Below are 22838 nucleotides of genomic sequence, written 5' to 3' on the forward strand. Positions count from 1 at the left end.
CGGAGCACCACATCTTACGTCACTTGACGCGGATGAATGGCTACTTACGAAATCAATCTGTTTGCGAAATAATAGCAAGTTTTGAATCCACGATGTTGTGAAAGAATCTAGGTGCAGAGATGATAATTTAGCGATTAGGCGGAAATAGGCTACACGATCGAACAATTTAGAGACGTCGGTGAATTCATACCGACATAATGTAGCGTGAAGGCACAATTACAAAGAAGAGACATAAAACACGTCACAGGAGCTACGTGAACGTAGCGCCTGTGACGTGTTTTGTGTCACTTCTTTGTAATTGTGCCTTTGCGCTACGTTATGTCGGTGAGCAAACACCAACTAGTCCAAGAACAAGTCCTTGGGCGAATTCAGTTTGTAAACCATCGTTCATATTCTGAAATACGAGTAAACTCAATGAGCTGTGTCTCGCATGAAAACCCTTCCCTGTAAGCATGCTGATTAGAAAAAAAGTTGTTATTTTCTAGAAACAGCGCAATATTAGACGCAATTATGTGTTCGAGCATTTTGCATGGAATGCTTGTTGATGATATGATTCTGTTATTGTAGACTGAGCCATCTCCGCTTTTAAAAACAAGGATTACTTCCCCGATCTTCCAATCATCTGGTACCTCACCAGTTGATAAATATTGTTGGGAAATCTGATACAATATGCTGCTGTAAATGTTAACGTGTAGATACTATTCAAGTCGAAACTAGTCGATACTTTAAGTTGGTAATCAGTGGCGAAACATCATGGGATGTAATGTGAACTGATTCCATGAATTGGTACCTTACCTCAGGTAACAATTACACGTCGGAATTACCTTTCTTTTAGTAAACGCAGTCGTAAAATAGTTATTCAGCGTGGTCTAACAGCTCAGCTACAACAACATTCCTGCTATTGTCCAACAATGCAATTAATTGAATTATATCATCATCCTAAATTCTACCAAGAAATGCAAGCCTTGTGTTTTTAATTCCTAGGCCTTTACAGCCACCGCAGTACATCACAGGCATTGCAACCCATTATACCCGCTGACATGTTTATAACATTCTACCGCACTACTAAACATTGTTGCTGGCGCTCTTTGGCCGTTGTAGCCCTTGCGCCATAAAACATAATTAATAATAATAATAAATAATTAATTGAATTATGCGGTTTTACGTGCCAGAACCACGATCTGATTACGAGGCACGCCGTAGTGAGGGACTTCGGAAATTTGGACCACTTGGGGTTCTTTAACGTGCACCTGAATCTAAGTACACGGCTGTTTTCGCCTTTCGCCCTCATCGAAGTGCAGCCGTCGTGCCGGGATTCGATCCCGCTGCCTCGTGCTTAGCAACCCAACAGCATGCATAGCCGCTAAGCAACCCCGGCGGGTAACATAGCAATGTCAGCACAAGCTTCCTGTGGTTGTATTTCATAAAGGAAGGCAGGTCATGCGAGAACTCCCAGCCACGGCGGCCGCATTTCGATGGCGGCGAAATGCGAAAACAGCCGTGTGCTTATATTTAGGTGCACGTTAAAGAACCCCAGGTAGTAGAAATGTCCGGAGTCCTCCACTACAGCGTGCCTCATAATCAGAAAGTGGTTTTGGCACGATAAAAAAAATATAAACAAAGAACTTATTTTGCTTCATATAAACTCTAACATGTGCTTTCGATGCGCATAATTTTTTCTTCCGCTTTATTATTTACTGAAGAAACCACAGAAATACAACACAACGCACGCTGTACACCTTTTCCAGAGACATTTACACGTATATAAACTCTTTTTTTTTTGTGCATGCTTCCGCGCTCCACGCGCAAATATCACGGTTTCAGCAACGCTAAGTTCGCGTCAACAGCTGCTAAGAATTTCAGGCGGCACACATGGTGACGGTTGTGCATTCCTTAGCCATGATTAATACAGCCGTCATGCCCCCCTTCCCGTCCTGGCACCGTCACAGTACTGGTTTCTGTCAGGGAAGGGCGTTTCTTTCCTTTTCTTCAAGACCCCAGCGACATCGGGAGCATCGACTAACGCAGCCGGCGTTCCTTCTGAAGTAAAACCGGTGACGAAGCGCTCGATTCTCCCCGAAAGGAAACGAGTGCCGTGACGGTGCCGGGACGGGGCGGATAATGGCTGTGCGCACCTTGACGTCGTCGGGGCCGTTGGTAAACGAAACCTGGCACGCGGTGCCTGCCTGCGGCTACGAGACCGCATCGCCAAACCGCGTATTTACGAACGGCCTCCGACTCGGAAGCTACTTGATTTGGGCGAGTTGGTTCATCTTGAGTATAACTTGAAGCAGCACGAACTGCTGCTGCTGCTTCAAGTTTTACCCGACTCGGAAGTTCTTTCTAGACTCCATCGAGTGGGGTATAGCGCCACTTGTCTACACTGCGCGTCAATAAGGTTCCTCAGAGAATCCAGCTAGCTGCATGAGAAACACACCTTCATTTCTGTGCATCTGTTGTCGTATAGTATCGTCCGATATTATGACTGTCCGGCGTGCGTTCTTACTGTTCTGGCGGACGAGTACCGCCTTCCGAGTCCGCAGGTCCTGCAACCACGAATCTCAGTAAAATGCTCTTCGTACGTGACAATTGCTTATCATTATCATTGGCTTGCTCTTTCGACGTCACACAAGTCGCATAAGCACGCCTTGAATCTGGCGACGCATGCGCAAAGCCGTTCGTACGCCATAACGTATCGGTCAGAATTGCGCTGCTCAATTGCGAAAGCGAGACGGACCATAGCGAAGATGGCGGAAAATGACTGACGCCTCTTACGAGCAAAAAAAACTCCGTGAATCTGCGATTGAATTCACGAAAGCTCCTCTGTTTCAACCACTGCTTGTCATCAACCAACGACTCAGCTGCGCCTTGTTGGGCATGGCGATTGACCGGAACTAACTTCCCACAAGGAGCTCTGCGGGTTCGGGACCCTAAATTCCCGATGTCACCTGTAGATATGGCGATAGTTTAACCCATTTATATCGGCTTACGGCAACTGCATTTCGCCGTTTCGTAATGACGAAAGAATGCCGCGTATACCTGAGCACCCGTTTCGCCGCTATTTTTCTTCACCCTGCGGCTGTTGTCCTTCCTTGCCATCAACTATTTCTCAATCTCATCACTCCTAATTCAAGACAAGAGTAGAGTCAAGAGAAAAGGCTGGGAGGTTGATCTTAAAAACTGCCCACTGTGCTACTCTGCACGGGCCCAAGGGGAAAAGCAACCCAGTCGCTGCACCCGCCTGTGGTAAAGGACAATTTTTGGCCACTCGACTGCAGCCATGGAGCCTCTTGTGCACCGAATGTCACCGCGGCGCATGTCTGCGACCTCGTATCAGGCTTCGCTTCTACGTAATAGCATTATTCCTTTTATTCAACAGCGTTGCTTTAGACTCTCTTGCTTTGTTTTCTTCTTCAATAAAACTACATTTTCTGTAAGAAACATATTTCCGTGAACGAAAAAGGTAAAACGTCCTCGTTCCTCTCGTTGAGGTTGTTTGCGTGAGTACCGCAAGGAAACTGCTGATTAGAATATTGACAACGACGAAGCAGTCACATAAATGGTAATCGACGTCCTCCCGAGCAGAATCGAAAATGCGTCTGAGTTCTTTTCTTGCGTCAACCTGACGTGGGCTGCGCCAAATCACTTTAGCAGTGGACGCCGGAGCCATGCTACAAAGATGGCCGACAGCTAGTGCAGCTCTGGGAAGTGGCTACACGCGCACGTGTCCAGAGGATGTACGAGGTTACGACGCGACGAGCTGTCCAATAACGGAAAGCGCTAGGACATCAACTGCCGCCCCGAACACGCAGCTGCTCTACATTCGCCACCGTCACGTATGCTATAGCAGTACCTGAATGAGTAATCTCGCGAGGCGATGGTGGCCGTCCGCAGTGCGACGGTTAAGGACTCTAAACCAAGAAAACGGACCTATGGGCCTGTCAATGTGGGCTGCCCTCTAAATACGTTCGCTGAGACGTCTGCTCGACGAGTCCAATTTCGGAAGCGTATACCTTTTGTTCTTTCCCCTGCACTGCGCTGCTTACACGTTTCTTCCACCTGGCTTCTTTTTGTTCTTGCCTCGCGCTCAAAACAGGAGGGAAACAGGGCTTAGAGCGAGCTTTTCGGCAGCTCTCAGCCCTGGACGTTCTTGCGGACCTACATTGCATGGCGTCAAAATGATGAAAAAAGAGATGGGAGTGACCCGGATGGGATGAAAGGAGGAAATGAAAATTGGCCAGGGAAGCCGACAGGTGGCATTTAACTAAAACGAGCACTTGTAGGTCAGGAGCGCAGTTATGCGTTCTGCCTTTCACATCTCACTCTGCTGCCGCGGCTGAACCTCGGCAGATGACATGACTTTTCGTTAGGCGTTTGTTATTCTTCTCTTCGTATCTTCTTTTTCCGCTCGAACCAAACGCACATTAGGGCAGATACACGCAGAGGGCGAGAGATAAGATGGGAAAGGAGATAGCGAGGTTTGAGGCTGACAGCACCGGAAGCCTTGGAGCGGGCCTCTGTCTTGCCTGGTTTATGGCCAGGGAAACACAAAACAAAATAAGACCGGTGCGCGGGTAAGACGAGGCCTCGCGACGCCCCGAACGAAGAAGCAAAATTCGGGCTACGAGCAAAGAGCGGTTTCAAGAGTGGAGGAGCGCTGCGGTGCAGCAGTGTATAGTAAATGGCTCGTCGTTTAATTCGCACATAGGAGATAGCACGCAGAGGTCAGGCAGGCTGACAGGGTTCACAGCGAGCGCTTGACGCGCGTGCGGGCAAGTCGTGCGGCCTCGAAGAAGCAAAAATTATAGGATGAAGGGCGAATCGTATATACATATAAGACAAAAAAGACACCTTGCTGCCGTATAGGGAGGCGGCCAAACGCGTTAACAAAAAAAGGAAAGGGGGCTGGTCTCGCACCGCTATGCCGATCCCGTTCACCTCTCGGCGGTCCAAAGAGCCGAGTCGCCACTCAAAAAGTCCAGCTCGTGGCAACTGCAATCAATCAATCGAAGAGCGGACTCGCTCGCGCGGGTTCTTCGTGCGGCGAGCGCTGTCTGTCCACCGCAGCAAGCCACCGCCCTCGTGTAATCTGTCGGCGCTTTTAGCGTGTGTGCGCGCGCATTACAGGGCGGCCGTTTTCCTCGTCCATCCTGCAGCGGCACCGGCGAAACGAGCGCATTAAGAAAGAGTAGCGCGTCGGAGCGGGCGTGTTCGCGGGGAGCCCAGACCCAGCTGCCACACAAGCGCGAAAGCGTCGCTCTGGTGACGAAAGAGAAGGGTCGGTGGCGCACGACTGGCTACGATTCCCAACTGTAAAGTATATACACGCCATATATAGCCTGTCTTGCGACGTACCTGTGGTTATAGATCGCGCGCGCGCGCTGGGGCAGTGCGGGAAAAATGTGTCCATAGAGCTGGCTCGTAGTCAGCATTCTTCCTCGAGGAGCACTCGTACGCATTGTCGGAAGGTTTTTCACTTTCGATGCCTGTATGAAACCCGCTGCCGCAACCACCGCCGCCTGTGCAAGCGTGCTATCAACGATAAAAGGAAAAAAAGGTGCCGTCAGATGGAACACCCATCGATTAAGGCGGCGCTTGGTTCTTCAGGATGTGGGAGTCGCGGCATAAAATAAGGGAATGACACAAAAGCCGCCGTCCTATTTTGGGAAAACCGTGACATCTGAGCACTTACGATTCTGATGTGGCTTTTTTTTTTCATATCGAAGTAGTTATCTGCCTATATATGGCTTTTTGAGACGTTAGAGCTTTAAGGATTAGAAAGGTGCTTTCTGCGTTTTTGCCCAAGCAAGTCCTGCCGTTCAACCAGGGCCAGATAGCTAATTATATTAGATAGCTAATAAGATTGTTAGTGTTGTGCATCCTTAACGCGAAACCACCCATCAGCGCGCTTTACAGAGTAGGTATCATTTGTCGAAGTGTCAATCGTCACGCACGCGCATTGTAACACTTTTAAGGCAACAAACAATGAAGCCTTGGTTTCATTGCTTCTTGATTTCGCATGGTTAAAGAAAAATTTAACCGCTCGGTTCCCATTATTTATTGGGCACTACGTTGTAGGAACTTGAAAGACAGATCGAAAACTATAACTTTGTACCATTATCTTGTTATTAAACCATAACCCTGCCCTTAGAGCCGTCTTAGTACGGGAGCCTAGTTCACCATCGTATTACTAAACACTTGTTGACGAATCCTGCACAGAATTGTATGCTGCGCCCAGACCAGCCAAGATCGCACAGCGTCATAACATGTCTTTAGTATACGCGCTTGTAAGTTACATTCTGAGTAGTGGTAACAAGGGCCACCCTTAAAAGCAGCCATTGGTCTAAAACATCAATCTTTCACGGGGTAATCGCTGCATGTAATGTAAGTGAGGATGTGAATCTTTCTATAAAAGTTCAGGAAGAATCGGTCATGCTGCCACTGATCTCATCATCCCTGCAAATCCTCATACTAACTACCTAATAGCAGCGTTTTACTAGTACGTCATAACTATTTGCTCCCTTTCGTAATTATTAGCAATAAGTTACAAACCATAGGTCGCGGCGACCTCGCTCGTGAATCTACTCAGACTCGAAAGCTATAACCGTGAGTCTGGGTGTGAGCCTCAGTGATTCCAAGTGGGTGTGAGTCCAAGTCTGAGGAAGCCCGAGTGAGTGCTAAGAGGTTTGAGTCTCAGTAACTCCTCGACCGACTGGGTGTGAGTCTCAGTCTGAATGAGACGTGGTGTGTCAAACTGCGCGTTAATCTGATTTCCAGTGCGTCTGGGTGAGCTCAAGTAAGTGCGAATTAACTGTGATTCCGGGCGCTTCTGAGACCACGAGACGACCATCTCAGCCACACTTGAAATGTGTGTATTGCAGGAAAACATCCCCACTTATAGAAATACAATGACAAATAATAAGTGTTTCAAGAGGTGGTCGCAGCCTTGGATGCTTGTAAAAATCTATCAGGGTCTTCTCACAAAATATGAGCAACATACTGCATGAGGTCGCATGCTTAGGGATGTTGGCGTATCTTGTGGTGACAATTTTTTTGTGGTCTGTTAGAGCGTACACTGCAGCATCTTCGAACGTGCTCTCTACGCTAAAAAACCGTCTCCACATCCCAGCACACACAAAAAAATGACCGATTATATTTGCTTCGTCCAAGAAGATTTTTATTTTAGTTATCATTCACACCCTTATAAATGTAGCTGGACGATTCCTGAGAGGAAGTCCGCTTCTTTCAATGTTTCGCCTGGTATTACAGAACGGCGGTTTTGTAATAGAAAAAAAAAAGACGAACGCCAAAAAGATTGGTCGCTCGCAAGCAAAACTCAGTTTCACCCGAAGCATGAAGCATCGAAAGCGATAGCATGGTATTATAATACCACATGAAGCAAGGCTCGTAATATTATGGGCCACATAAATTTTCTTCTCTCTTCTTTTTCCTTTTTTCGCGCGATTTGCTTTCTTCCTCCGCCATTCTTTCCGTTGCCGGCTTACCCATCTCCCACTGTAAAGTAGCAAAAGAGAAGCTTCCCTTCCACGTCCTCTTCAGGTTGTCTGATTCCAGCCAGCTTAGCTGCGCAGTACTGTGTCGTGTTGCTGCGACACAGTGCGGCAGACAGGCCATGAAACGCTCCCAGTGTCCACCAACCCCGGCAGAGCTGCGCGAGTCGTGAACCTCGTCCAAGGCTCGCCGTCGTACTCACCGCTTTTCACCGTTCAACTGCGCGTTTCCTGCGTCCCATTTAGTTCACCGGCGTACGAGTTCACTCGAGGCGTTGCTGAAGTTCGTGGTACCCATGCGCAGCACTTTGATGCGTAAACGTCACTCGCCCCGCCAGTAAGAGGCAATGTTGAAACACTACGTTTTAGTGCGACATCAGTTAAGAGCCCGGAAACTGGGCTTCCGGAGTCCGTCCCATCCTTTCCGTTGCGCCGTTTTCGAAAGAAGACCTCCTCATCCTCTGGTTCACCTTCACATTATGACGAAGAAAAAAAAACTGCGCCCACGACCACCAATGGTGATTGAACTCATGCTCCTGCGGGGATGTTCAATTAGGAGCCGAACGTGCTGACCACTGAGATAACGCGCAGCATTCGTGCGGGGGGTTGCGCAGCACGAATTGTGTGAAATTGGTTGCGTCTGTGCGCATATTTTGTAGGCGACAATGCATTACTGCAGCAGACGATGACGACGTTACGCGTCTTGTAAAGGAGTTTCTCTTGAAAGGACGGTGGTGCCTGCTGTGGCAGCCTTCTGCTGTTGCAGTAAATGGATTCTGAGCTGCAGAAATCACTGACGTCTGCAATTTTTTTTTTCAGTACATAATCCTTCAACGCGCCGTCGATTCGAATTGATTGCTTGTTCTTCTAGATTAAAAAAATATTGCATTATTTTGAACCACGTTTTTGAGAATGAATTGAGCACTGATCGCGTGTTGCACATTACGAACAAATTTACTCAACAGGGTGAAAAACGGCATTACGAAGGAACTGCCCGGGACGAGCACTAACTACTCCAAGTCTGCTGGGAAAAAAACATTCAACATAAAAACACTTAGACAACGCATGCGCAAAGCGAAATAACAAGCAACCATCATTTACGGAAAAATGCCCCCCCCCCCCGCTTCCCGAACACACACACCCTGGTAAAAAATAGACTGAGGCAGTAAAGGGCAATTCATGCTAGCAGCAGCAAGGATCGTGATTCAAGACAGATACAGTGTTATGAAAAGGAAACAATGTCATCAACCCGAGATTATATCACGAAGCTACAAAGAAAACGCATACGAGTTTCTCAGAAAAGAAGCGTCACAGTTGAAGAAAAGTTTGTGCGGATATGGTCAGGGTCCAATTATTTTTGACTCAGACGAAAATGGTCTCGAGTACAGCCATGCCAACAATATGAACAAAAAAAAGAATGCGCAAGAAAAAGAAAAGAATGGAAGTTTATTTCTTTGGCCCATTTCCTCTGTACCATAGACGTCGGGACCGCACGCCCAGTTCCAGAAATGTCGTCGTCAGAAACGCGTTTCTCTGCAAGCACGAGACACTCGGCTCAACAAATCAGGTGACGGCTTTATGGCGTCACCTTATTTGTTGAACAGACGTGGGCAAAGCGCCGAGCGCTTTGCCTACCTCGGTTACACTGTCTTTGTGCATTCTGAGCGCTAAAAGGTTAAAATATGAACCAACCGGAAGGCTAGCAGATCGCAGGACGAGAGAAGTTAACCGACAACTCTGTGAATATTGTAAATGAGTTATGAGGAAATCCACAAGGGGGAGGAAGGTCCATTAAAGGAAGATCCAGGAGTCCAACATCGGTTGGGGCTCTTATGCAGTCAGAGAAGCTCATAGCAAAATTAGTTTCGAAAAAAAGATCAGGAACATCGATGAAAAGGAATGGGCAACTAAAGCACACAAATATTTGCACCTCGAAAATGTGTACACAGAGTGAAGGACAAGATCACGGAAGTTTACAACCAAGTACAAGGTAATCGTAAGTGTAAGTAGCACCCACCGTGGTTGCTCAGTGGCTATGGTGTTAGGCTGCTGAGCACCAGGTCGCGGGATCGAATCCCGGCCACGGCGGCCGCATTTCGATGGAGGCAAAATGCGAAAACACCCGTGTACTTAGATTTAGGTGCACGTTAAAGAACCCCAGGTGGTCGAAATTTCCGGAGTCCCCCACTACGGCGTGCCTCATAATCAGAAAGTGGTTTTGGCACGTAAAACCCCATAATTTAATTTTTTAAGTGTAAGTAGACAACCAGGAGTCATGAAAAAGAAAGTGGGAAAAACAAAGACGGTAAACTGGATGCAAAGGCTGGAAACAAAAAAGTCCACGGAGGTGTACAAATACGGCAAACAGTTGTACGATAACACAAAGGGCAGCGCGTCTCTATTTCATGCCCGAGCTGGCTACCTGAGGACAAAAACATACCGGGGCAAGCATTCCCAACGCGATGAGGTACGTGCCTGCTGCAGAAAAAGTCCGGAGATGGCAAATGATCACATGGTGATGTAATGCAGAGATATTCACCCAACAACAGCCATATACCTATTGGGAACGTCAACCTTTCAGAAGCACTGTCAGGATTGGGGGCTCAATCCCATCGCTTGTGATCCGTTGTCAAGATTGGAGTCCGGCATGAATTCGAAGGTAGCTGGCCCATGCCGTCGTCCAACTTATCCACGCTGAGGACGTTGATGAAGGGAAGGACTGCTTCTCATCGAGAACGAGGAATATGGGTTTATTTACAGTATTTACATGCAGTTCATCAGTCTAGCATGCCTGCGAGAGAAAGTACGTCAGTCTAACACGACTGCTTGAGAGAGTGTCTCAGTCTAACATGACTGCTTAAGAAAGTATCGAGCATCCGCACAACAGCAGTTTTTAAACAGTCGGTCCTCCCGCGATACAAGGTGACGCGAACGTTCGTTTAGTGATCGTAAACTAGCCGCCTCTCCGCGGGACGGTTTACACACACACATGCACACACACACGTGTTCACGGTCCGAAACCGACACCACACGAATTTCGTAGAACTCGGAGCCGTCCTGGATAGCGCGCCCGAGTAGCACATTGTCTGGCGTCTTGGTCGGCGCGTGGGAAGCAGCCCACGACGACGTTCCCGCGGCAATTCCCCCACGCGTAGCAGATCAGGTCCGCGTTGTTGTGTTGCGCACAAAGCCTGCTTCGTCGAACTCCTTCAGTCCCAACGGCGACGAGGCTAGAGAGTAACGGTGGCGGTTTCAGCACAAAACCTGCTTCGTCAAACGCATCCTAGCTGAAGCGACGGAGAGTGGAGGACGTGCGTATTGTTCCCGACACAAAGTCGACTTAGTCACGCCGTGGCTAGAGGTTGGTGGCGGCATTCCAAGATGAGGTTGCCACCGCTGGCGTAAAAGGCTGGCAAACTTGCACTGCAGCTGACCGTTCTTAACAGCACTAGGATTCAGTGGACGGAAGCATTATCTCATCAGCAGTCGAGATAAGCAAAAGACGCTTAGAAAAAAAAAAGCTGGGAAGAGATTAATAGATCTGGAGCCGTTACAGGTATTGGTAACTGCACAATATAGAGATAAATGTTTTGATGAAGAGAGAAAAGATGAAGGAGAGATGGGCAAAATACTAGACTTCTACGCATTCATATAATACCTGATTAGCTCAAGTAGGCTAGGTGACTATCTTTCGAGCGGCTCGTTTCGAGGGGGATGCTGATCGAATTTATCATCAACAACAACACACCCAGTATTATCTTCTATACTGGTGGTGAACAAAACCCTGCGTTCACATGCACGCAGCACGAGCTCTCGCTCTGTTTTATCTATGCTGGATTCCGAGACTCTCGGAACCATTCAGCCACCGTGTTAAAAAGAAAAGAAGAAAAAGCTGCCCATGAATGTGACTGGCGCAGCGAAAATCCCTACGAGAACCTCAAATAGAGCTTGTAAGTAACGATCCCTGCATTGAATGATGTCGTCCAACTCCGTTTTGCCGCCGCCCTGCAATATATCAAGTCACGATGTCGAAGTACAACATTGAATGGAGGTGCAGGTTTGCAGCACAATCAAAACGCCCTTAAGAATGACACAAAGTCATTGTACGAAGGTGTGCATGCTTTGACCACGAGAGTACATTCTTGTACGATTGCCGAGACCGCACGGAGGAGATTCGTGCCCGAGCCCAGTGGTAACAACAATCAAACGAACAAGAGAACCTCGTCACGGCTCTCCCCGTGAATGAATGTCAGTTTGGTCAGCTATTTTCGCTTCTTGTTCTCGCCCAGTAACAGAATAAGAAAGCGAAATAAAAAGCAGTTCTGACAGAGGCTGATTTGACGGACTCCAACAACCCGTTCGCTGACGGTAGCCCCGAGATATTTGCGAACCGTTTTCGCCGCAGCCCCAGCGCAGCGCATCAATTTTGACGGCGTGCTTCTTTTGACGGCGTGCTCAATTTTGACGGCCTGCTTTGGCGGCGTGCTCCTTTTGTACACGTCTTTAGGACGTAGTACAAGGAAGCTCAGTGTCAGTCCAAGGGCGCGCAGCGAGGAGCGGGGTACAATACGCAAGAACCTATATTGGGCGGAACGTAGACCGCTCACGCGAATGTTGGTTTTCTTCTGCACGCGTCTCCTTTCTGCGCAGGCCGAACGAATCGGTAATGAGAATCGTGCGCGTCTTGTCACCATGCCTTACTCTTTTTTTTTGTCATTTTAAGTCGCATACAACCAACTCAGTCTTCATTCGCACTATTTATCGCGGCAGGACGAAAGCCGCGATGGTCGTAGTTTCTCGTATCGTTCCACGCAAGTGAAAAGTACTTCAAATTGTCCCTACTTGAGATCGGTGATGGTAAAGATAAGGCGCGACCATACGAAATCAGCGAAACCTTCTATTGACGTAAAGCGGCTACTGGTGCCCATGAATGGGGAGCTGCAAATGGCTGCGCAGAAGCTGTTGTGCGCAGGTGGAGTTACTTTTCTAAGCGCGACATGGCGCATGCCCACTTAAACCGCAGGGTGCAAATTTTCAAGTCAGGTCAACATCAGCTCTATTGTCCTACAGAAGTCTCAGGGGAAACAATGAAAGGCTTCTGTTCCGACACCCTCGGATCGTCGCGAAATCCTGGTTGGCAGAAATTGCCAGTGGAATCCTTTCCTTGTTATCCTCAGCTACCGCAAGACAGCAAAATAAAAAAAATAATAAGCTGTCCCTACTTTCGCACCAGCACAACGTAGACTTCGGGAAAATAAAGAATAAATTAAGGATATGTCGCATGAACCGCGACAGAATCTACATCCAGTAACCACAACGCTGATCAAACAAAGAACTGGTCAAACCATGCCTATGGGGTGAGGGTGTGCACATCAATCTGAAAATTTATATTTTCTCTTGTGCATTCGCACAGGGTAGTATAGCTTGGCTCCTGCGCTTTACGTGTAGAGGACGTAGTATTAGGCTTTTCCGACGGAGACCGTTTGAAGTGACAGAGGATGTCACGCCGCCTCTGGCTTCCAGTACATACCTGCAAGATTAAGCCAGCTTCTACGGAATACTGATGAGTCATGTCACCACCAGTCCTACCAGACCATATAAACCACCATTCTCGCTGACTCGGCGTGCATGGATTTCGAAAACAAATTCACCAACGTCGAGTGCCGCAGATTGAAATTAAAACAAAGCACTGCCAAATCGCCTTAGCAGACATTCACGATAACACACGTGCTAATCGATGCCAACCAGAGTCTGAACTCCGTAAGCAGGCAGATCGCCACCCGCTACTTTGGGAGATTCGCGCGAATTCATCTAAGTAACATTATTCTTACATTTGAACGCGTCCGCACAAGCCACGTTCGGTAAAATGAGAGCCGTTCGAGCATTAGGACACATAAAATGGCCTTCTTGCATCGACCACAAACACTACAAGCGCGTACGCGCTTGTAGTGTGTAATGTGTGTGTGTGTGTGTGACCACTGTTTCTATGTGACAAAGTTTTACGCAAATACCACCACACCTTTCTTTGTGCAAACGACGCCATAAAGTCGTCACCTTATTTGTTGAGCTAAGTGTCTCAGGATATCAAGTAAACGTGTTTCTGGAGAGCGGCAACTTATTTATGGAACAGTGTGTGAGGGCCTGACGCATCTGGTGCAGAATAAATAGGCTGAAGAAATAAACTAATTTTCCTTCTTTTCTGCCCACTTTTTTTTATTCACATGATAGAAGATGTTGGTCCATAACTAAGGCGCCCTAGCTACTCCTTGGCTCTTGAACGGTTGGTACAGTTACATATAGAGTCGAACCTCCGGCTACTAGCTACAAGTGCCATCTCGTTTTTTCCCGCTGCGAAGCAACCTTGCGGAACCGCTGGGAGTAGCGTTTACGAACGCTTACTGCAACGGTATTGGAATGGCCGAATAGCCTAACCTGCGACTCCTGTAGGTATGAAAAGACCAGTGAACACGTTTTGTGTATCTGCCCACGTCCAACGTTTCTCTTCCCGTACAACTAAACCGGCCACACTCGAGACCATTTTCCTCTGAGTTGAAGATAATCGGACAGTGACCATATGCGTTGTTGGTATACAAAAAAATGATTCGTGCACTAGTGCAGTTCTTGAAGAGCACCAGCCCTAGTGACCATTTATAGGCCTCCTGTGCATCCTGCCGCGTGCATGCAGTGTTCACTCTCTCCCTTCTTTTCTCTCTTTTATTACCCCGTACTTTACCCCCTGCGTAAAGCAGCAAACCGGACGCTCGTCTGGTTTTCCTCCCTGCATGTCCCCTCTTTGCTTTCTGTCTTTCTTTGTGTAATCTTTCACAGAGTTTTGTGGGAGAAAGACCAGAATCAGTTCACGCACAACGACGTCATCACATACAAGTCAAACACCAGGAGATTACAAAGAAACTCTCAAAAAAGCAATGCAAACAACACCAATCTCACATCTCACAATAGGATTAAACACTCAAGCACAACAATGGGTTGAATTGAATTCGCGGGTTTTACGCGATAAAACCACGATTTGATTATGAGGCACGCCGTAGTGGGACGCTGCGGATCAATGTGGGCCACCAGTGGATCTTTAACGTACCCCCAATGCTACGGGACACGGGCGTTCTTGCATTTCGCCTCCATCGAAATGCGGCCGCCGCAGCTGGGATTTGATCCCGCTACATCGTGCTTACAGCGCACCACCATAGCCGCTAAGCCACCGCGGTGGGCAAGCAACAATGAAAGCCACAGCAAAGACACATATCCTACACAGCGACAGTACAAACGAAGAGCGCGCTTATGAACAAAACGTGTATTTTTTTACAGGCTTTACCAACGCCCAACTATGCCGCTGTCCTCTAGAAAAATTTTCAATGCAATTAAATCGGCGCTTATGCATGACTCCTGCTGGCCACAGGCTAAGGCAGAACGTATTCTGCGACCGTGTGAAAGGTAACAGGTGTGCGCGTTTGAGCAGATGTACAAAGTCTTGTAAACTTTCTTTAGTGTCATATGAAACGTGTTATGGCAAAAATGCTATAGGAGGCATGCTTATGCAGGGCTTTTTATAACACGGTACACTGTACGGAAATGGGAGGAAACCAGTTGTCGCGTGATTCAGGAAATATGGCAGCAGCGCAAGGGGACGATGGCAGAGACCTGTGTACACAACGTCCTGCACGCCCTCTTCTTCCAGTATCCGTGTTGTTACCCTCCTGACAAAGTGTCATTCCTATAAGAGCAGACGCGATGTAAAATGCCTCTCCGGCTTTCAAATGGAAAACGGTTTTTAATTTAAAAACAGACATCCGCCTTCATTGTACTTCATAACGACAAACAGTCCCTTCTCAGTTTCAGGAGATACTAGTGTATAAAATGTTCACGTCCGTCGTGGTGATGCTTTTTTTTTTGTCAAGCCTGGTCATTCTTGTTTGTGGATGAACCAAACGTGTCCGCAGTCATAAAGAATAAAAGGAAAGGCGACAAGTGTTTCTAACCGAAAGCATGACATTAAATACGTGTTTTCGATAAAGCTAGCCGAGAGCGAGTAACGCGTCGCTCAAGGGGTCGAACTGAAAATCACCGCTTGTTTCATTCGGTGCTTCACCAAATGGTCATCGGCGGTGCCTATGCTTCAGCTCTGAGATATGTGCAACGCTACTGACCTTTTCATCGGGCGAGGAGAAAAGAGTGCGCAACGGGCGTTTCCTCCTCTCTGGCTTGTGCGATCCGGCGCGGCGTTGCTTGAAAGTATTGCTGTCGCGTGCTGCGGAACGATTTCGAGATGTTTTTAGCTCGTACTTTGTGAAATTTACGCAATTTCCGGTCATGCAAGATCGTCAGAGAAGCCTTTCGGTGCATCGGTAACAACAGTACGCGGAGATATCTCTTGGGGGCGCAAACTTGTGATGCGCATTGTCAGCCGCGGTGTGTGTATGTGTTGTGAACTATTTTGGGTGTATCGGTTTTAATTCAACGAAGGGAACCGGCGTCTCTGTATTGCCATCATCATCATCATCATCATCAGCCTGGTTAAGCCCACTGCAGGGCAAAGGCCTCTCCCATACTTCTCCAACAACCCCGGTCTTGTACTAATTGTGGCCATGCCGTCCCTGCAAACTTCTTAATCTCATCCGCCCACCTAACTTTCTGCCGCCCCCTGCTACGCTTCCCTTCCCTTGAAATCCAGTCCGTAACCCTTAATGACCATCGGTTATCTTCCCTCCTCATTACATGTCCTGCCCATGCCCATTTCTTTTTCTTGATTTCAACTAAGATGTCATTAACTCGCGTTTGTTCCCTCACCCAATCTGCTCTTTTCTTATCCCTTAACGTTACACCTATCATTCTTCTTTCCATAGCTCGTTGCGTCATCCTCAATTTGAGTAGAACCCTTTTCGTAAGCCTCCAGGTTTCTGCCCCGTAGGTGAGTACTGGTAAGACACAGCTATTACATACTTTTCTCTTGAGGGATAATGGCAACCTGCTGTTCATGATCTGAGAATGCCTGCCAAACGCACCCCAGCCCATTCTTATCCTTCTGATTATTTCTGTCTCATGATCCGGATCCGCCGTCACTACCTGCCTTAAGTAGATGTATTCCCTTACCACTTCCAGTGCCTCGCTACCTATTGTAAATTGCTGTTCTCTTCCGAGACTGTTAAACATTACTTTAGTTTTCTGCAGTTTAATTTTTAGACCCACTCTTCTGCTTTGCCTCTCCAGGTCAGTGAGCATGCATTGCAATTGGTCTCCTGAGTTACTAAACAAGGCAATATCATCAGCGAATCGCAAGTTACTAAGGTATTCTCCATTAACTTTTATCCCCAATTCTTCCCAATCCAGGTCTCTGAATACCTCCTGTAAACAGGCTGTAAATAGCATTGGAGAGATCGTATCTCCCTGCCTGACGCCTTTCTTTATTGGGATTTTGTTGCTTTCTTTATGGAGGACTACGGTGGCTTTGGAGCCGCTATAGATATCTTTCAGTATTTTTACATACGGCTCGTCTACACACTGATTCCGCAATGTCTCCATGACTGCTGAGGTTTCGACAGAATGAAACGCTTTTTCGTAATCAATGAAAGCTATATATAAGGGTTGGTTATATTCCGCACATTTCTCTATCACCAGATTGATAGTGTGATTATGGTCTATGGTTGAGTAGCCATTACGGAATCCTGCCTGGTCCCTTGCTTGACAGAAGTCTAAGGTGTTCCTGATTCTATTTGTGATTATCTTAGTAAATAGTTTGTAGGCAACGGACAGTAAGCTGATCGGTCTATAATTTTTCAAGTCTTTGGCGTCCCCTTTCTTATGGATTAGGATTCTGTTAGCGTTTTTCCAAGATTCCGGTACGCTCGAGGTCATGAGGCATTGCGTATACAGGGTGGCCAGTTTCTCTAGAACAATCTGCCCACCATCCTTCGACAAATCTGCTGTTACCTGATCCTCCCCAGCTGCCTTCCCCCTTTGCATATCTCCCAAGGCTTTCTTCACTTCTTCCGGCGTTACCTGTGGGATTTCGAATTCCTCTAGACTATTTTCTCTTCCATTATCGTCGTGGGTGCCACTGGTACTGTATAGATCTCTATAGAACTCCTCAGCCACTTGAATTATCTCATCCATATTAGTAATGATATTGCCGGCTTTGTCTCTTAACGCATACATCTGATTCTTGCCAATTCCTAGTTTCTTCTTCACTGTTTTTAGGCTTCCTCCGTTCCTGAGAGCATGTTCAATTCTATCCATATTATACTTCCTTATGTCAGCTGTCTTACGCTTGTTGATTAACTTCTAAAGTTCTGCCAGTTCTATTCTAGCTGTAGGGTTAGAGGCTTTCATGCATTGGCGTTTCTTGATCAGATCTTTCGTCTCCTGCGATAGTTTACTGGTATCCTGCCTAACGGAGTTACCCCTGACTTCCATTGCACACTCCTTGATGATGCCCACAAGATTGTCGTTCATTGCTTCAATACTAAGGTCCTCTTCCTGAGTTAAAGCCGAATACCTGTCCTGTAGCTTGATCTGGAATTCCTCTATTTTCCCTCTTACCGCTAACTCATTGATCGGCTTCATGTGTACCAGTTTCTTCTGTTCCCTTCTCAGGTCTAGGCTAATTCGAGTTCTTACCATCCTATGGTCACTGCAGCGCACCTTGCTGAGCACGTCCACATCTTGTATGATGCCAGGGTTAGCACAGAGTATGAAGTCTATTTCATTTCTAGTCTCGTCGTTCGGGCTCCTCCACGTCCGCTTTCGGCTATCCCGCTTGCGGAAGAAGGTGTTCATTATCCGCATATTATTCTGTTCCGCAAACTCTACTAATAACTCTCCCCTGATATTCCTAGTGCCTATGCCATACTCCCCTACTGCCTTGTCTCCAGCCTTCTTCTTGCCTACCTTGGCATGAAAGTCGCCCATTAGTATAGTGTATTTAGTTTTCACTCTACCCATCGCCGATTCCACGTCTTCATAGAAGCTTCCGACTTCCTGGTCATCATGACTGGATGTAGGGGCGTAGACCTGTACAATCTTCATTTTGTACCTCTTATTAAGTTTCACAACAAGACCTGCCACCCTCTCGTTATAGCTATAGAATTCCTGTATGTTATCAGCTATATTCTTATTAATCAGTAATCCGACGCCTAGTTCTCTTCTCTCCGCTAAGCTCCGGTAGCACAGGACGTGCCCGCTTTTTAGCACTGTATATGCTTCTTTTGGCCTCCTAACTTCACTGTGCCCTATTATATCCCATTTACTGCCCTCTAATTCCTCCAATAGCACTGCTAGACTCGCCTCACTAGATAACGTTCTAGCGTTAAGCGTTGCCAGGTTCATATTCCAATGGCGGCCTGTCCGGAGCCAGTGATTCTTAGCACCCTCTGCTGCGTCGCAAGTCTGACCGCCGCCGTGGTCAGTTGCTTAACAGCTGCTGGGGACTGAGGGCCGGGGTTTGAGTGTGTTGTTCATATAGGAGGTTGTGGCCAAGTACTGCACCAGGGTCGCCAATCCTGCTCTGGTGAGGGAGTACGTTAACGGTTCTGGTCACCGGGATCAGGCCACACTCCAGGCCTGCTTATGCAATTTTATCAACACGCGGATTTTTATTTTTTTTAATCCGGTGGAAAATTGCCGGCACCGGGATTCGAACCACGGACCTCTTTGCACGCGAGGCGGGTGTTCTACCTCTACGCCACCGCTGCACTCGAACTGCATTCGAACCGCTGCATTCGAACAGCTCGTATTCGATATTAGATGCCTACTCCATACATCACAGGAGAAAGGACACCACGTGACGTTTCAGTGTCTGCCAAGTCACTGCGGCATCGTAGGAAACGAAGGCGCCGATAATGCCGCTCGGGCAGCTCTTGAAGACACACAGGAAGAGGCCATACCACTTTCACGGTCCGACGCAGCCAGCAGACTTCCAGTGCTTGCACTGGAGATCACGCTCTCTCTATGGTGCACACCAAACAGTCAGACCAACCGAAGCAACCGTCAATACCACCTGCCCTCTTTGTTGCATCTCTGTATGTCAACTGAACTCCGCCGAAGAGAGGCGACTCTGCTTTATCGCTTATGGCTAGGGGTGGCCTTCACGAAATCTTACTCATTTCGCATTGGAATGGCTGACAACGCTCTCTGCAATGCCTGTCTTCGCAAAGAGACGCTGGAACACATTCTGTGCGACTGTCCTGAATATAATGTTCAGCGACAGTCCCTGGCATCCGTTCTAGCGCACCTTGACACTAGACCATTGTCCCTCGAAACGATTTTCACATGCCGCCGACAGACGACATCGCAGCTGAAGGCGATGAAGGGACTACTTCGGTTTTTGAAAGAGACGGGATTCGACAAGCGGCTGTGACAGTGATATCACATACAACGCAAGAGTGATGGACTGCAACTAACGATGTGTGTGCCGTGTTATGTGCTCTCTATCTCTTCTCCTTATCTTTTATCCTCCCATCCCGCTCCCATGTGTAGGGTAGCAAGCCAGTTAAGCTAAACTGGTTAACCTCCCTGCCGTTCTTTCTCCGCTTTTTCCTTCCTTCCTTCCTTCCTTCCTTCCTTCCTCCTGCTCTCGCTGAACAGAAAGGCTTCAAAGAGTCTAGTGATGCCTAAATCGACGGCTGGGCAGGTATCTTCACATTCTAGTAACATGCTCCATCGTTTCCCTAGCTTTACCGCAACAAGCACATGCTTCTTCTTCCATCTTATATCTCGCGTTATAGGTGCGTGTTCTAAGGCATCCTGATCTCGCTTCGAAAAGTAATGAGCTTCCCTTTGAGTTATGATAAATCATTTCTTTCCTGATTTCGTTTTTTTCCTCTTAAGTAGTTACTCATGGCAGGTTTCTTTTCCATTGCCGCCACCCATGAGATTATTTCAGCCTTTCTGACTTTCCGCTGACGTTCTTTGTTGCTGTGTTGATCACCCTACCGGCCGCATACTTACTGGTAAGCTTCGTAGTTCTTTTCCTCCACTGTGAATCAATGTTGTTCTTTTTTTTTTTCAGTACAAATACCTCAACACCCTCCCAGCCTATTTATTTTCTTCCATATTCCTCAGTCGTTCTTCATAATCAATTTTACTGTGAGCTTCCCTCACTTCCAAACTTGTCCAGCCCATATCACCCTGCACAGTTTCATTTCTAGTCTTCCCGTGAACACCCAATGCGAGACGTTTCATTGACCTTTGGTTGTCATCATGTCCTGATTGTACCCCTGATTTCAAGCAAACAACCGCATTTCCAAATGTAAGTCCTGGAACCCTTATGCCTTTCCACATACCCCAGAGCACCTCGCACCCATTGTATCCCCATAGCGCTCTTTGCTTCATTATGGCTGCATTTCGCTTCCCTTTTACTGGTATTGTTTTTTCCTGTGTTTCCATATATATATATATATATATATATATATATATATATATATATATATATATATATATATATATATATATATATATATTGCCTTCCTTTATCCATATACCACGATATTTATATTCTTTTACCCGAGGTATTTCCTGTCCCTGTATTGACACTGTCTGTTCACTGTTTTCATTGAATAGCGCAACACCTGATTTTTTAACGTAACATTTCAATCCTAAATTATTCCCTTCCTGTCCACAGATATTAGCCAGACGTTTCAAATCACTTTGCTTCTTAGCTAGCAACACAATGTCGTCCGCATAAAATAAACCTGCGAGCTCCTGCTTTTCTACTGTACCCGCCCGTTTCTATGACAGATTAAACCCGATATTACTTGCTTCTAGCGCCTTCTCCATCCTCACCATGTACATTACAAACAGCAATGGGGATAAAGGGCACCCCTGCCTCAGTCCCTTGTTGATATCAACTTTCTCCTCGCTCCTCATCCCTTCCCATTCAACGCAAACGGTATTTTCTAGGTAAATCTCTCTCAAACGCTGTAGACAATCGTCGCCTAAGCCTTCCCCTTCCAGACTATCCCACAAAATGTTGGAGTTACGTTGTCGCAGGCTCCTGTAACGTCTAAAAAGGCCACATAAAACGGTCTGCTTTCTACTACTCATAGTTCGATACACTGAGTAAGAACAAATAAGTTATCATCCAAACACCTACCTACTCTGAAGCTATTCTGAAGTTCTCCCAAAATGCATAATGCTCTGCCCATGCTTGCAGCTTTAATCTGATTGTCTGCATTGCTAACCTGTATATCACCGATATACTGGTCAATGGTCAACACGAGTGAATTCTATCTTTCTCCTCCTTACCTTTATAAATTAAGTTCATTCTACTTTGTCGCCAACTGTCTGGTATTCTTCTATCTTTTGAAGTTTTTTCCACGGCTTCCACAAGAGCTTCCTTACGTTTTGGTCCTAGTTCATTAATCAGCCTAACGGGAACCTCCTCTAGCCCTGTGGCTGTGCGCTTAGGAATTTCCTTTCCTCTTCCTCTTCCATTTTCTTTTCGGCGTTTTTCCAGTTGAAATTTGTCAGCGCCGGCTCTTTTCCATCTAGTTATCTTTCATTATCTTTTTTTTTTTCTTCAAATACAACCACGCCATTGCCTTGGAAAGACCTTTCCCGAGGCACTGGCGCCATCTGGTGCCTCTCTCTGTCGTCACAACGGCTGCCGAGGTGCCCGCGGTTCATACAATCTACCTGAGTAACTCGGGCTAAATATTTTGTGCCTGAAGGGCTACTTCAAATCTTACAGCTGAATAGAAGCTCTGCAAGGAATGCGTGGTAAAGAAAGTGTGGGCTTCAGCGTGTGGTGCACTTATAGTTATGCACGGATGTGGACATAATTTCCCGCGTAAACCAATCGGCGGCATTTTTGAAAAGTTCGGCTGCAACTGCATTCGGCCTTGTTTTCATTGTGCGAGACTGCATCGGTGAAGCGGGCGCCAGTAGAAGGTTATGCTCACTTCCTTTCCTTCCGCAAAAATGATCTTTTGTTTTTCTCGGTCGCCCAATTTTACTTTCTTGTTAATGAAAATGAATTAAGAGGCGCACAAACGTACTGACTAACGTAACGCTGTCGCGCACTTGCGAAATGAAAGACACCGCTGCTTGGCTCATTGAACCGTTCGTGCGAGACTTCAGCCGCGACGTGCATTAGCATCGTCATATTTACAATAAGCGTTGCAACTCTACGCATTGCAATATTTCTGCTTTGCTGTGCTACAGCTTCTCCATACTAGAAAGCACTTACGTCGGGAATAATCGTGGAACTTACTATACTGTAGCCAAATTGTCTTGGCTGTGACGACTGAGACAGTCCCCGGTTCTCGTACGGCCGCTGCGTACATATATATATATATATATATATATATATATATATAT

The 22838-nt window shown here is 47.0% G+C and overlaps 1 protein-coding gene across 4 annotated transcripts in view; it reads right to left on the bottom strand.

Moving 5' to 3' along the window:
* The window catches only part of LOC135911997 (nose resistant to fluoxetine protein 6-like), a 187916-nt gene that overhangs the window by 69580 nt on the left and 95498 nt on the right, over positions 1–22838 (bottom strand). Inside the window, exon 1 of one of the 4 annotated variants that reach the window (XM_070521072.1) lies at positions 7715–7732. The exons of 2 other annotated variants lie outside the window; for them this stretch is intronic. Coding sequence is in view for 1 of the 2 variants with exons in the window: in XM_065444374.1 (XP_065300446.1) it covers positions 5356–5410 (55 nt within the window). In the remaining variant the exon portion in view is untranslated. Of the gene's footprint in view, positions 1–5355; positions 5490–7714; positions 7733–22838 lie in introns of those variants that run through there. One more of the 4 variants, XM_065444374.1, reaches the window with a different exon arrangement.

Source organism: Dermacentor albipictus, chromosome 1, assembly GCF_038994185.2.
Source record: "Dermacentor albipictus isolate Rhodes 1998 colony chromosome 1, USDA_Dalb.pri_finalv2, whole genome shotgun sequence".
NCBI classification, from domain to species: domain Eukaryota; kingdom Metazoa; phylum Arthropoda; class Arachnida; order Ixodida; family Ixodidae; genus Dermacentor; species Dermacentor albipictus.